Raw genomic sequence first — 15,494 nt, 5'->3', positions numbered from 1 at the left:
TGTATTTTGATAAGATGCATGAAGAAATAGTTATAGAATCTGAACCCCTCAGCAGTTTAGCCAACCCAAATTGAATGACTTAGTAAGATTTGGGCCTATCAAAGAAAGCAGCTGAATTATTAGCCTCCAGGCTTCAAGAAAAGAATGTACTTCACTGGTCAGCTAAAGTATCTCATTTCAGGAAGCATGAACAAATTTTTGTGGACTTTTTTTTCGAAGACAAACACTTTGTTTACCTTGATGATATCAGTAGTCTTCTCAGCCAGCTAGGTGTTACTACTTACAGTCCAACAGAATGGCGGACTGTATTTCTTGACAGCTCTAAACGGAGTCTGAAATGTGTTCTCCTACACAATGGTAATGTTTATGCAGTGGTTACAATTGGTTATTTAACTCATCTGCGAGAAGACTATAATGACATAAAAATTATCCTCAACTTACTGAAGTATGAGGAGCATAACTGGATCATTTGTGTGGATATTAAAATGGTAAATTTCCTGCTAGGACAACAGAGAGGTTTCACGAAGTATCCTTGCTTTCTGTGTTTGTGGGACAGCTGAGCTCGGGAGAAACACTGTGCACAGAAGGAGTGGCCAAAATGTGAAGCTCTGGAAGTAGGGATGCAAAATATTGTGAATGAACCTGTAGTTAACTGAGACAGGATCATTTTCCCCCCACTTCATATCAAATTTGGCTTAATGAAGCAGTTTGTTCAGGCTTTGAATAGAGAAAGTGAATGCTTTCAACATATTATTTCTGCTTTTCCTGCCTTGTCTTTTGAGAAGATAAAAGCAGGTGTATTTGGCCCTGGCCGGTTGGCTCAGTGGTAGAGCATTGGCCTGGCATGCAGGAGTCCCAGGTTCGATTCCCCGCCAGGGCACACAGGAGAAGCACTCATCTGCTTCTCCACCCCTCCCCCTCTCCTTCCTCTCTGTCTCTCTCTTCCCCTCCTGCAGCCAAGGCTCCACTGGAGCAAAGTTTCCCCCGGCGCTGAGGATGGCTCTGTGGCCTCTGCCTTAGGCACTAGAATAGCTCTGATTGCGACAGAGCGACGCCCCAAGATGGGCAGAGCATCGCCCCCTGGTGGGCATGCCAGGTGGATCCCGGTCGGGTGCATGCGGGAGTCTGTCTGACTGCCTCCTGTTTCCAGCTTCGAAAAAATACAAAAAAAAAAAAAAAAAAAAGGCAAAAAGCAGGTGTATTTGATGGACCTCAAATTTGAACCCTTATACGTGACAAAGAATTTGTCAGGAAGATGAGTAAGGAGGAGAAAGCAGCATGGCAGTCTTTTGTGGCAGTTACAAAGAACTTCCATGGCAACAGAAAAGCAGAAAACTATGAATTTCTGGTTCAAAGGATGCTGTTGGCTTTCTGCAACATTGGATATAACATGAGCATTAAGATTCACTTCCTGAACAATCACCTTGATAAGTTTCCCCGATTCTTGGAGCTGTTAGTGATGAGCAGACTACTGCCAGAGCATCAAACGAGTTTGTCCTCAACAAGTACACAAAAGCAAGAGCTACAAATGCAAATTTTTGCCTGAATAGAATTTAAATAAGTTTTCTGCAAATTTTATGACATCCTATTGTAAAATAGGATGAAAACTTAAAATTTGAATTGCAAAAAAACCAGCCTACAGAGAAAAACTGTCAGATTTGAGATCAGCACACTTGAATTAGGTAAGAACAAGTGTTTTTGTTGATGCAACAAAAATTTTGTGCCCCAGTGTTATAAATTCTTTGTACTATTCTTGCCACTTTTCTGTAGAAATTGTTTCAAAATCAAAAGGACATAATAGCAGAGGTTTCTGTTGATCATAAGTTTCCTTTCAAAGTAAACTGTTGTATCAACCCAAGTGTTAGAATTAAGTTTTTGAAATAAATTAGTGGATCCAAGACAAAATTTTAAAAATATATATAAAAGGAAAAGAGAGGAGAGGAGAGAGAGCAAAGGAGAGGAGAGGAGAGGAGAGGCAAAGGGAGAGGATAAAGGAGAGGAAAAAGGAGAGAAATAAAGGAGAGGAAAAAAAATAGAAGAAAGGAAAGGAAAAAGAAAAGGAAAGGAAAGGAAAGACTAGATCTTTGTAGATTTGTAAGGGTGGTTACTGTTTTATGAAACGTTTATTTCATTTTTCCAGAGGCAAAAAAGGATGCATTGACTTGCACAGTCAAAAGTTGGAAAGCCACTGCCCTGAGAGATATAGTGGAGCTAACAACTGGGTATCGGAGTTCCTCCGTCTGCCCGCCCCCTCCGGCCCGCCCCTGCCCGCCAGGGCCACCCTCTCCTGCGTAGGCGCCCGCCCCCAGGCAGCCTGCAGGTGTGCGTCCAAAGCTAGCACGTGGTGCCAGACACTATTTAAGAGCCCACCTTTTCTTGCTTGCCGCTGTCTCCTGTTCCAGCCCTACCCTCCGGGAGTAGCCAGAAGCTCGCGGGTCCCGGAACGCATCCCGCCGCTGGGGCTGCCGCCGTGGCATGGGCGCCACGAACCTCCTCTGTGTTTTCTTGGCTCTCGTCACGCCAGGGGTCCTCGGTGAGCTGGGAGGGGGAGCACGGAGGTAGGGACGCGTCTGTCTGGGTCAGGAACGATTTCTGTGCCGCTATGCACAGCCTAGTCAAAAGCGAGAAGACGGGGGCAAAACGGGGCACTTGCTTAATTCCCTCTCGCTTGGGGGGACCTCGGTGATCTCTTGGTCCTGACGGTCCTGACTCGTCCCCCGCCCCCTGTCTCCCCCGGGGCTGGACCACAAGAATTGGAGGCTGCACCACAGAGGGACACAGTATGATCTACCTGGTGAGGCCGGTGGCGGGCACTCTCTGACCTTTCTGGCTCCTGGCCCCAAGTCTCAGCAGGTGCTCCTGGATCTCGGCCAGGAGGTCTGCTAGTGCTAACCATGGCCGCTTAACCAAAAACTAATGTGCGCGAAAACCGCAGCACGCTCCACCAGGCGCTGGAGTTTGTGCATCCGCTGACCTCGCTCCTGCCCAGTAAAAACCGCAGATCCTCCTGCTGCCTAACCTGAGTAAGGATAATGTCTGGTTCCAAGGCATGGTTCTCACTTTTGTTTGTTGACTTCTTGTAACATTGTAAAGTTAGTAAAGAGGTCCTAAACGATGAACTCCCGAGTTATTCACAAAACTTGAGACATGAATTAAATCTACAGTGTCTTCGTGTTATTTACCTTCTGAAATAGGGTTCCAGAGGGTCTCATTTAACGTTTGTTATAACCCCGTCCCTGAGATTGGCGTACTTTTAAAGAAATATTGTAATTTGTTAAGATGAGAATCTCCTGAAGACAAGATACGGCTAACTTTTTAAATACCTCCAAGGTACAGCGAATACCTGGTTTATTAAGAAGTTTATTGTATGCAGACCTCAATAGCTGGGTGACTTTGGGCAAGTGGTTTAACTTCCTGATCCTCAGTTTTTTCACCTGTAAATTGAAGCTAGTGATAAAAGCCTCTGAGCTGCCCAAAATAGAAGATGAAACTGGCACATGAGTGATATTAGTTGTTACTACTAAATATCAGTAATAAGGCTACAGTACAGACTTGTTTCTATGGAGCCAGCATATAAGCTTAACCACCTCCAGCTTGTAAGGGAATTTAGTCATTGGTTCTATTACAACTTATTTTGTCTGCTTCCTGACATTTAACTTTCTCCTGCCCCTTAATTGACTATTTTCCCAAACCATTATCTTCATCTCTTTTTCTCTTCTACACATTAACTCCCTTTGAATGCACATTCACAACTTTCTCTAACACCTGTGTGGCACAGCTGCTGACCTGCCTTCTCTAGACTTGCATTCCTGTTTCCAAATTTCAAAGAATTCTTCCCCAGCCTTGCCAACTTAACCTTCCTTCCTAGTATGCCATGGTACCTCCACCCCATACCAAAGCAGAACCATCCTCTAGGTCACTTACCTCCAGACACCTGAAAGACCATGCCTACCTACCTGCCAGCTGTTTGAGCTAATGTGCTTCTGTTGTTTGTATTATCATTCTAGTACCAATACTAGATTACCTGTGTAACAACCTCCTCTCTCACAAGTCATTCTGATATCAATGTTAACTTTTCCAAAAGTGAAAATCAACATTTTGAAACTATTAATATGTATATTTTTCATTATTCTACTCCCTTGCTCAAAATTCTAAAAGGGTTTTCTACTACCTGTGGGATTTTTTAAAAATCAGATGCCTTCAGTCTTTCAAGCCTTCTGTAACTGGATCTCACCTAACCATGCCCTTCCAGATTCCCCGTTCTTCCCATCATGAGTTCACCATTTATCATCTTTCCTGACTGTCACTCCATGGTTTTTTGTTCTTGCTTTGCCCACACCCCCACCCTGACTTTTGTCCTACTGTGCACCCTCTCCAGGCTGTCCCTTGGCTCTTGGTCAGTTTCTTTCCTTCAGCATGCAGGTTCCTTGGTTCCACCTCACTCTCCAGAGACATAAGTTTGGGTTGTGACCCAGGAAGTTGAGGTTTAACAAGCACTATGCAAAATTCTGAAGCAGGTGTCTATGTGACTGCTGTGAGCAGTCACAAGGGAAGCAAGTTTCCCTCGTAGGGCATTTCTCTACTCTTTTCTTTTGTCTGTTTACATAAACTGATTCAAATTTCCCTCACTGTTAAATTTTACTCATCTCCAAAGTCTTCAAATAAGAATTCTCTTGCTTTCTAATCATCTCTCTCTGAGACCAGTTCCTTTTTCTCTGCAGCTTAAAACCCACCAAGGGCTTCCCATCACATTAGAAAAACATTAATGCCCCTTATCCTTGACTTCGGGCCTCTACCTCTCTCTGAAATCCTGTGTCTTGCTCCCTCATTTGCTCTGCTCCAGCCACACTGACTTTCCTTCCATTCCATTCCCGAACACACTCACACTTGTTTTGCATTTGCACTAGGTGTTCCCTCTGTTGAAATGCTCTTCATACAGATCATCTTCACTGTCTCCTTCTGGGCATCCAGGTCGTGGCTCCACCTTGACTCTTCTCTGACTTATTTATTTACTTCTTTGGGTTGTTCCATCATTGGAATACAAGTTCCAGGGGAGCAAGACCTTGTCTTAATGTCTATCTGTCTCATTGCCCATTGAATCCTAGACCTAGCACATAAGTAGGAGTTCAATAAGAATGTTCTTTTTCTCCTGTTACAATGGAAAAAGTATCCTTCTGCTGACCAAACCAACTCCTTTTCCTGTATTCATGATCACATTCCATCCCCTCTTGCCTTTGGAAGGACTTTGCTTCTGCAGATGTTCCCTGACTTTCATCATTGCATTTATATTGCTTATTCGCTCATCCCCACCAGCAGTTAAACATGACCTAGGATATCTTTTATTTGGGAAAGGGACTTCTCTTACCCAAAATACTGCATTTTCTTGCCCTTCTTCTCATCATTCTCAGAAAAACTTCCCGTTGACAACTTGCTCACATGTCTTAATCTCCTTAACCCACTCCAGACAGGCTTCTTTCCCCATCATTCTCCTAAAGATATTCTCAGCAAGGTCATTATTGACCTTCATGCTGGCAAATCCAATGGTAAGTTATTCATCCTTATCTTTCTCAGTCTTTCAGCAAAAGCCAAATGACTCCAGCCTCTTGAAATAGGTCCATTCTCATTTTCCAGGACAGGACATGCTTACTTACCTACTTTTTCTGTACCTCTCTGGTTGCTCTGAGTCCCTTTTACCCTGTCTCTAAATATTAGAAAGTTTGGGGGCTCAACATTGTACCTCTTCTGTTTTTCTCAATATGTTCTTCCTAAGAAGTCTCATCCAGTCTCATGGCTTTAAATACTCTTTATATGTTAATGACTTATTTATTATCTATAGTCCTGACCTGTCTCCTGAGGGGCAAATTTGTACTTCTGCTTATTTGACATCTCTAGTTTGGAGACCCAGGAAGTATGTTAAATAAACCAAGTCTAAAGTGGAACCAGTTCTGTTCCTACAACATCCTAACACATGCACACACACCCCAAAAACAAACAAACAAAAAAACTGGTTCTTTCCCAGACTTTCCCATCTTACTACATGGTATTACCATCAACTGAGTAGCTCAAGTCAAAAGCCTTGGAGTTATTACTAAATCCTCTCATTTCCTTAGCTCCACATCTAATGTAACAAAAAGTCTTCAATTCTATTTTAAAAATATATTCCAAATTAATCTGCTTCTCACTATCTCCATGTGGTCCCAGCGTCCATTTTCTGTTTGAACTACTATAAAAGCCTCCAGACTATACTCCCTGCTCCTAAAAATAAAAGTACAGTCCATTCTCCAGCCAATTGTCAGACTATTCCTTTAAAAAATAAATCAGGCCATGTGACTTCCCTGCTTGAACCCTTAAATGACTTCCATTCAGGATAACATCCAGACATCATACTGTGGCCTGAGGAGTACTACATGATTCATCCTTACTGAGCTTTCTAGCTTGATCTCATGCACTCTCTTTTGATCACTGCATTCCAGCCACACTTGCATTTTGTCTGTCTATCCCTAAAGCCCATCAAATCCATCCCTGCTGTTAGGCCTTTGCGCAAAATGCTTTTATCCAGCACTTTACCTAATTGGCTCCTTCTTATCCTTCAGTAACAACTCAGTGTCTCTTCTTTATAGGCCTTCCTTATGCATCGTAATGGAAGTAGTATGCCATCTTGTTCCCTCATCCTTCTGGTGCATTACATTTTCACATATTATTCTGTTTATTTTCTTTATATATCATCTATTTATTTATCGGAATTTATTTATGATCTGTCCCCTTTTATTAAAATATAAATTTCATAAAGGTGGGAACCGTGTCTCTAATGTTCACTAATGCATCTCCTGTGCTTAGTACAGTACTTTGGCTAATATACACAGCTATTATTAAAAAATGATCACATAGCCCGGAAACCTGGTGTTAAGGCCTTTGATTAAATAATTCTCAATAATTCTACCTGTTTTCTGACTTAATTTTTTGTTTTATTTTTATTATCCTATATAGTTGTTATTCATTAATTTCAAATGGATTTCTAAGCCATTCTAGGTTAAAGTCTTTGGGTCCAAATAAAAAGTTAAATGTATCTCTGTTCTCTAGAAACTGTTTGCCTAGTTAGTTTTTAACATGGTTTAATGCCATACCATTATCTACTATTTTAGATCCAGTCATGATCTGCTCTGATTTTTATTCTGGATTTCAGGAAGATGTGAAGAGGGTACAGTGACTCATAAGAAAATTTATTTTATATGATGCTTCATGGACTAACTTTTTCTAATATGGAATAAAACATGATTGCTGGACATTCTGTCTTTGACCTAGGATTTTAGCAATTGCATGACTAATCAGAGCTAGTGTCTGCCAAAAGGAGAAAGAGTACCTAAGTGTCCTTATTGAGGATAAGAATTCCCCATTATTTTCCATTGGGAAAGTGTGAGTCTAATCTCCTTTCACTTCAGAAGGTCATGTGATAAAGTGCCCTCTGCTTTTGCTCCTTTAAAATCTTGGTTCCATCTCACTCCAAGTCCTTGCCTTGATTATCTTGTGCACTTAAATATGTTATACAGCCTGTGGAGAGTTATTTGGTATGATCTTTATTCACAATGGATAATTGCACGTTAAATCACTTGCTTGCAGTAAATTGGCACAAGTAATGTCATGGTTGTGAAGTTGGTCTTTTCACTGAGGTCAAACCCTGTCTTTCCCTCCAGAGTCTTGCTGTTTTGCACAGGCATGTACTTGCAGACACTGTAGGTGGTAATGGAGGAAACCTAAAGAGTTCAGGAAAGAAATAAAAGGAAACCTACAAAGAGATCTGGGTGTCAACAGTGATGAATATTCTTAATCCATCTATATGACTCCTCCAACAGCAGTGTTGGGCTACAGGAAGGCTGGATCTGGCTAAAACCTTGGAAACTCTGTTTACCTTTGTGTCAGTCCATAATTTTTCTTTGACTTTTACCTATATCTGTTTCAGACTTGTTGGGAAAAAATATTTATAAATTTGATATTCAAATATATTGCCATTCTGGAGTTTAAACTTGAGCTTTCATACCTAGAACAATGACTTTTCCAGGCATATCCTTGAGTATGTGGGTATTTCAGTTTCTTATCCATATCCTAGCATAAAATTTGTTTTATTATTGTTATTTTTTTTTAACAGAGAACTGTCTTGAAATGAATAGTTCCTTTAGTACCTATCAGAAAGAAATTACTAAGCTCTTTTAGAGGGCATATTACTCCATAAGAGTAGTAAAATACAATAATGAAGAAAAATAAACATGTTTTTTTTTATTGCTAAGACCTAAAGTTTTAACGATTCGGTTAGTAATGTTAATTCATTAACATAATTTTAGAAAATCGTACATGTGCTAAATTTATAAGGTCTCTGAAATATTTTTAGTTTTCTGTGCTATTGTGAAAAAGCTTTATATTTATAAGGTTTTGGCTTTTCTTGATGAGGTGGTAAGAAAATGGAATACCTCAAGGGTCTCTGTGGAATTTTATGAAAAATGATTTTCTCCATCTATTCCTTTAAAGTCTATCTTAAGATGTCTTTGAACTTCTCAGCAAGATTTTTTTTTTTTGTCCCAGAAATTATTGCTCAATTTTAGGTGAACTTTCTAAAGATTAAAGTTGTCATGATAGTTGGTGATGACAAAACAGAAGCAGAAGTTCTAGTTTCTCTTACTTCTGATATTCCTGTGGTCTTTGTCTCTAGGTCAGTGTAAATCCTTGCCAAGTTACCCTTTTGCTAAGCCTAAAGTTCCAAGTGATCAGTCTGAGTTTGCTGTTGGGACATCTTGGGAATATGAATGCCTTCCTGGGTATATCAAAAAGTCATTTTTTGCCACCTGCCTACAGACCTCCAAATGGTCAGATGCTCAGCAATACTGTCAACGTGAGTAATTTAAATAGAGGCATCTTTGGGTCTATTAGTATATCTCTATGGTCTAATCTGTTACTTTTTATGATAAATGACCATTGAATTAATAAGTCATCTCAGTGAAGGGGGGCCTTGTGTTTTCTATATTTTCTTTTACTCCTCAAGGCATTGAGTATTGAGGTTAAATCATCACAGCTGTCCAGTTCTATTTACTGTAATCTCCATGACCTTGCTCTATGCTCTCTGTACTGTGTTAGAGTTTAGAAGTTAGTATGCAAGGAATAATTAGTTTCACTTTATTCTTACCCTCATTTAATTCAAGAAATATTTCTGAGTAACTGCTAGGTTTGAAGCTTTTAAGCTAGATGATGGGGCTGAAGAGAACTATGAAAGTATGCTAGTCCTTTTTTAAAAGGAACTCTTCTACTAATTATAAAGACTGGCTTATGATATAACTTTATTCATAAAGTCAAAGTTATATGAGATCATAGAGTAGTATATAATAAATATTATCTAGAAAAACTAGGAAAACCCAGGCATTACAGGCAAAGAAAACAGCATATACAAAAGCATGAAGGTATGAAAGAATATGACATCTTTGAAACACAGAAAAGCTCTGTGTGGTTAGAGTATAAGGTATATGGGTACATGGGGAAGACTAGTAGTTAATTACATGGATTGGGGCTAAATGTGATAGGTCAAGGTTTTTTTTTTTTCCAATCAACCATGGTAAGTTATTTAAAAATTTTAAAAGTAGGTAGTAGTATGACCACATTTGTGCTTTTGAAAGATAATGTGAGCTGTGATAGATGTGCATAGAAGATGAAGACCAGAAGTAGAAAGGTAAATTTTATTACTCAATTATCCAATGAGAAATTATAGCAGTGATAAAATAGTTGGTTTGGAGATGTTTGGAATTTAGTCACTAAAATTTGTTGACCAATTGAATGAAGGCCAGGGGATAATGAATGGGTTACAGAAAGGAAATGATGACTGAAAGTTTTCTTTTTTCTTAAGCCACAAGACTTGGTAGATAATGCCATCAACTGACAGAGTATAAAAAGGGGAAATAGACATTATAATTATGGTTGATGACAAACAATATTTGCATGCACACTCAGAAATTTAGACTGTGTGCGTTAAAGAAATATACTCTTCTGGAGTTGACTATTCCTTTGGAAGACAGAAGTTTTGTAAATGTCAAATATGTCTTTGACTAAACATAAATAAGCTAGTTAGCAAGTTCAGTCAGCTTGGGATTTAATATAAAATCCCTCAAATTCCAGTCCAAAATCCTGTTTTGTTTTGTTTTCCCTTGTAGGTAAATCATGTGTGAGTCCTAGAGAACTCCTCCATGGCTCTGTCCTCACACCCATGGGTCTTCTGTTTGGGTCAACAATTACATATTCTTGTGATGAAGGGTGAGTTTGCAGGAGACATATCCAGGGTACATAGGTTTTAGAACAGTTGTTTCAACCAGAAACCATTAGTATTCCAAAAGAGATCTGAGTAATTGCCACCTACCCTTCAAAATAGATAAGCAAAAAGAGAATCACCTACGTTCACTGATCTTGAGACCACCTTAAATATTACCCATTGAACAGGATCCCTAGAAGAGAAAGGAGCTTGGACTATTCTTTTTCTAATTTTAAATCTCCAGTGTTACTGACAAGAAAGCAAATGTTATTTGGCATTAGATTCTTGAATCTTTTGTATGAGTCCACTCTATCAGTGCTACTTGTCATACAGGATATTCCATTCTTTGGTATTCTTGCAGTGGACAAAGAATTAAGCTTTATTAAAATGTACATCTAGCTGGGAGATGATCCCACATCTCTTTGTCTTTAGATATCGACTCATTGGTGACTCATCTGCTACATGTGTTATCTCAGACACTACTGTAATCTGGGATAAGGACATGCCTCTTTGTGAATGTGAGTAAAATGATCCTTTTAGTGCACCCTATGTCATTCATCTTGTATCCTTCCAGAGAGAATGAGTACTCAGGAAACTTAGATTTAGTTTGGAAAGTTCTGGGCCCAGGGCTGTGCTTTGTTTATGTTCTTTCAATCCCTTCTAAACCCACCACACTTTCCTTTGTTTTCTCTCCTTTGATGATGCTACTTCATTGTGAAAAAGGACTTAAATCTAAAATATGCCGCAAGGTTACACACTGCAAATTTTATTTTATGCACTGTAGGATATAGTAGATGCCTCCTATAACTGTTTATCTGTATCCTGGGGATGAGCTCTAGTGACCAGATTATAGTTTTTTTTGTTGTTTGAGTTTTCATCAGGGATGTTCTCTGCATCTTTCTACCATGCTACTTTTTACTTAGAGCCATGTTTGAGATAAGGATATACAATTTCAATAAAATTAGTTAATTGTAGGCTGAATTGGAGTTCAGTTTGCAATACTGAATACTAAATTTCCATTAGTCTTCCAGAAGCTATAACATATAAATGTCTTGTTTTTCTACCTAACCCCCCAAAAGCTATTCCTTGTAAGTCACCCCCACCCATCTCCAATGGGGACTTTTATAGCAACGATAGAGAGAATTTTAACTATGGAATGGTGGTGACTTATCGGTGCCATGTTGGACAGAATGGGAAAAAGCTGTTTGACCTCGTGGGTGAGAAATCAATATACTGCACCAGCAAAGACAATCAAGTTGGCATCTGGAGCGGCCCTCCTCCTCAGTGTATAAATCTAGTCAAATGCCCAATTCCAAAAGTTGAAAATGGAATTATGGAATCTGGATACAGACGTTCATTTTCCTTAAATGATACTGTGATGTTTAAGTGTAAGCCTGGCTTTACCATGAAAGGCAGCACCAAGGTGTGGTGTCAACCAAACAGTACATGGAATCCACTGCCAATGTGCTTAAAGGGTGAGTTGGGCTGAAAAATTGGTGATCTAAAAATAAAATGAAAGTTCTGGTTGAATATACACATGGTGGCTCTGAAAAGAGGAGGAGAAATATAATCAATGTGGTTGAGTATTCTGGTTAAAGAATTTGAAAGTGAACTTTGAAAGTAACATTTAAATGTTGAAGAGGTAGGGAATTTAGTATATCCTGGAACATTGTTAGATCTACATTAATGTACAAGAGTTTAGAAAACACTTAAAACTAAATAAATAAAAGCAGATAGTACCAGAGCCAATGATTAGAGATTTTTCTAAAACATATATATGATTAAATTTTATTTAAATGAGGATAAAATAAATTTCCAATCCTATTGGCCATGCCAATGGGGGAAATTGGCTGCTATCAGATTTGATTCAAAATACTATAGACATTATACATCTCATATGAAAAATGTAGCCTTTTTGAAATTATGCTAGAATTAAGATGGAGTATCTCCTACATTGTCTTTCTTCCCTACTCTCATTAAGAAATATCTGACTTACAAAACCAGGGAAGTTTTGGAGCCCTTCCTACAAGGCTCAGTATCTTCATCAATCTGGTGTGGGGAACAGGAAATATAAGGTAGATATTGGTAGTGAAAATGTATTACCAAAGTTTTCTTTCCTTGACTACAATATTAGAGGATAACCAAGGCCATTTTAGTTAAATAAGTAAAAAGTGAAGAGTAGATGTAATGTCTTCTGGTACAGATCAAGAAAGAGAAAGCAAATGGTTACATGGTTCTTCAGGTCTAAAAAAAAGTAATGTAGGTTAGCTCATTCCATCTCCCTAAAAGAGTCTCTACTTTACAGTTAGGAGAGTTGACATGACCATCTTCATCCCACCCCTGCCAACCCTAAGTTGACTTAAGTTGTAGAGAAGAAAGTTCTTAATTCAGAAATAAAAGGCCTCTCGTCCTGTTCTTTTCTCAGGGTGTCTACCACCTCCACATGTCCACAATGGTAGTTATAACCAAATGGATAAGGAATTCTTTGCAATTGGACAGGAAGTGTCCTACAGCTGTGAGCCTGGCTACACTCTCATTGGAGCCAACACTATACAGTGTACATCCTTGGGAAACTGGAGCCATATGGCCCCCAAATGTGAAGGTGCCTAAACTCTATTCCATCCTAAGGAAACTCAATTGTTTCCAAACTCTTCATGTGCTAGCCTTGTCTCTTTTTTCCTAGCGAAATCATGTGATGCCATTCCATACCAACTTCTCAACGGTCACATGTTGGCTCCTCCTAATCTCCAGCTTGGGGCAGAGGTTTCTTTTGTTTGTGATGAGGGGTGAGTGAGAGGTGAAAGGGCCTGAACTGAGACCCATGATTTATAGCTAAGCATTGAAAAACATGATCTTTAAAGACACTAATGTTTTTTTTTTCTGTCTCTAAGCCTTTCTCCCCTTTTTTTTATGTTTTATGACTAAGAATTCTGTCATTAACAAAATCTTATTGGTTTTCCTCAATTGTTTGTATTGTGCGTGGCCAGCCAAGCCATGGAATGATTGATTTATCAATTGAAAAAGCAAAGTTTGGGGTTAGAAGTTAAGTCTCTTCTTACGGAGAATGAATAAATGATAGGAGTTTATTAAGAGGAGCTTTTTGGGGTGAGTTTAAGGAACAAGATCTTTGAAACTTTCTTTACTCAATACTGAAGTTTCTTTTTCTTCTGAATGGTTAAGAGAATCTTAATACTTGGGTAAAAAAGAGAGAAAAAAACAAAAAAATATATATTATCATTAGGATTTTTTCTCTCTGTGCTTTTAGCTGGTCCAATGTCATCACATTGCTAAACTGATTCACAACTAATCTTGACCTTTTTCCTTAAGCATAAAATGCTTTAAAAATGCAGTGAATTATTGCCACATACTTAAGAGACATAATTAATTTCATGCCACTGAGAATTGGTCTGTTCTGATGATGATTTGCTACCCTTATTATTTAAGGTACTGGTTAAATGGCACATCTTCTAGTCAGTGTGTCTCAGATGGAATGAGAGTATTCTGGAATAATAAGTTTCCTGTCTGTGAACGTGAGTAGAAAGCAAAATAAGTACGAATCTTGCCTCTTGATTTTTGATGTGTTCTCATGCATTTATCCTTTATAATATCTTATCCACATGTGTACTTTGAATAAGTATATGCTACTCTTCTATATGTTCTAGAAGGCAGATCCAAAATGGGATTTATTCACTTGACTACATATTGTTTTGAGTATTCTATTTATATTGAGATAAAGCCTCCAGAAATTTACCGCTCACTGAAACTGAGTAGCACTGATGTGCTGAAATGGTTTGGTCATGTGTTCTTACACTAGTTCCTCTACTGTTGAGCAACTCTTGGAGCTAAATGGATATCAACCAGCAGTTCTCGAGATTGGCACTTTTCCCTTTGTTCTGAGACTCACTCAGGAAACATGTGCATATACCAATGCAGCTATAAATAATTAACATTAGGGCAAGTAAATAAAGGATATGAGGTCACTATCACAAATCCCTGATCACGTCATGTAGATTTTTCAAAAGGTACATCATGAGAGGAAGACAAATGACTGTAGTGAGGTTGAAGTACCTTTAGTGTACTTTCACCACTTATAGCCCCGGTTGGGTGTTCAAAACAGGTGTCAAACAATTTGTGCATTCCAGGTATTGTACTTGCCCCTTCTAGGTACTTTTATCTGTCTGGGTTTCTATTACAACCTTATAAAGTAGTTTGATTTATACAGTAGTCCAGGAAACTGAGGCTTAGAGAAGCTGAGAACTTGCCTAAGATCACACGGCTATTGAAGGACAGTAAGGATTTGATACCAGGTGTACTGAGCCCTCATTGCATTAGTCCACGGTGCCTCTCCTCACGTGATTAGCATGTTATTAGCATATTATTTTCATGTGCTGTTTGCCTTTTGTTTTATTAAAATCGGTTAGACTCAGAAATATTTAATGAATTCTCTTTTATTGTCATTGTTTGGTGCTTATAAGTCCTATATTGATATGTTTCCTGAGGATCAAGGAAAAGGTAAGAATTTAGGAGCAAGGGAATAAGTAAGGACTGTGAGTAAGAAAAAACTATACAAATTTCTAAGTCTCTCCTGACAAAGTGACATAACCTATATTTGGACATTTCATCTAAATCTGAGTCTTTTTGTTGTTATAAGCAATGCCATTACATATTTCTTTTTCTAAATTTTTCAGGAATTTCTTGTGAAGCTCCTCCTCCTATCAAAAATGGTCGGAATAGTTATGTCTCTGTCCCAGTAGCTCTTAACACTTTGGTGAGGTACAGTTGTTTTCCTGCCTACCGCATTATTGGAGAAAAAAATCTTTTTTGCATAAGTAAAGACCAAGAGAAAGGAGTCTGGGATAAAGCTGTCCCCACGTGTGAATATTTCAACAAAACTTCTGTGTGCACTGTGCCCACAGTACCAGGAGCACAGAGAGATAGAAGATCTAGGCCACCATACAGACATGGTGATTCTGTGACATTTACCTGTAATTCCAACTTCACCATGAAAGGAAACAAGACTGTTTGGTGCCAAGCAAATACGAGATGGGGGCCGACACCACTACCGATCTGTGAGAGCGGTGAGTAAGAAAGAATAAGTCTCTGCATTTCTGTGCAGATAATGCTTTGTACAATTTGAAGGAAGAACTATGTCAACATTTGAATGGTGGGGGTGAAGGAGAAAGCATGAGAAAGGATGAAAATTAAGGTGTCC

General features: G+C 38.9%; 1 protein-coding gene across 11 annotated transcripts in view; it reads left to right on the top strand.

The window, feature by feature from the left end:
- The first annotated feature begins 2,398 nt into the window (after nucleotides 1-2,398).
- CR2 (complement C3d receptor 2) overlaps nucleotides 2,399-15,494 on the top strand; it is a 36,732-nt gene continuing 23,636 nt past the window's right edge. For 7 of the 11 annotated variants that reach the window (XM_066361850.1, XM_066361851.1, XM_066361849.1 and 4 more), the window contains exons 1-9: nucleotides 2,399-2,533; nucleotides 8,702-8,881; nucleotides 10,188-10,287; nucleotides 10,715-10,800; nucleotides 11,362-11,757; nucleotides 12,708-12,884; nucleotides 12,966-13,068; nucleotides 13,727-13,812; nucleotides 14,971-15,360. In XM_066361850.1, the coding sequence (XP_066217947.1) occupies nucleotides 2,476-2,533; nucleotides 8,702-8,881; nucleotides 10,188-10,287; nucleotides 10,715-10,800; nucleotides 11,362-11,757; nucleotides 12,708-12,884; nucleotides 12,966-13,068; nucleotides 13,727-13,812; nucleotides 14,971-15,360 (1,576 nt within the window). In that variant the 5' untranslated portion in view covers nucleotides 2,399-2,475. Of the gene's footprint in view, nucleotides 2,534-8,701; nucleotides 8,882-10,187; nucleotides 10,288-10,714; nucleotides 10,801-11,361; nucleotides 11,758-12,707; nucleotides 12,885-12,965; nucleotides 13,069-13,726; nucleotides 13,813-14,970; nucleotides 15,361-15,494 lie in introns of those variants that run through there. The other 4 variants (XM_066361857.1, XM_066361856.1, XM_066361855.1 and 1 more) reach the window with 2 other exon arrangements.

The sequence above is a fragment of the Saccopteryx leptura genome, chromosome 2 (assembly GCF_036850995.1).
Source record: "Saccopteryx leptura isolate mSacLep1 chromosome 2, mSacLep1_pri_phased_curated, whole genome shotgun sequence".
In the NCBI taxonomy this organism is placed as follows: Eukaryota; Metazoa; Chordata; class Mammalia; order Chiroptera; family Emballonuridae; genus Saccopteryx; species Saccopteryx leptura.
The sequence above is the reverse complement of the archived record's forward strand: the minus strand, read 5'-3'. Positions and strand labels throughout refer to the sequence as shown.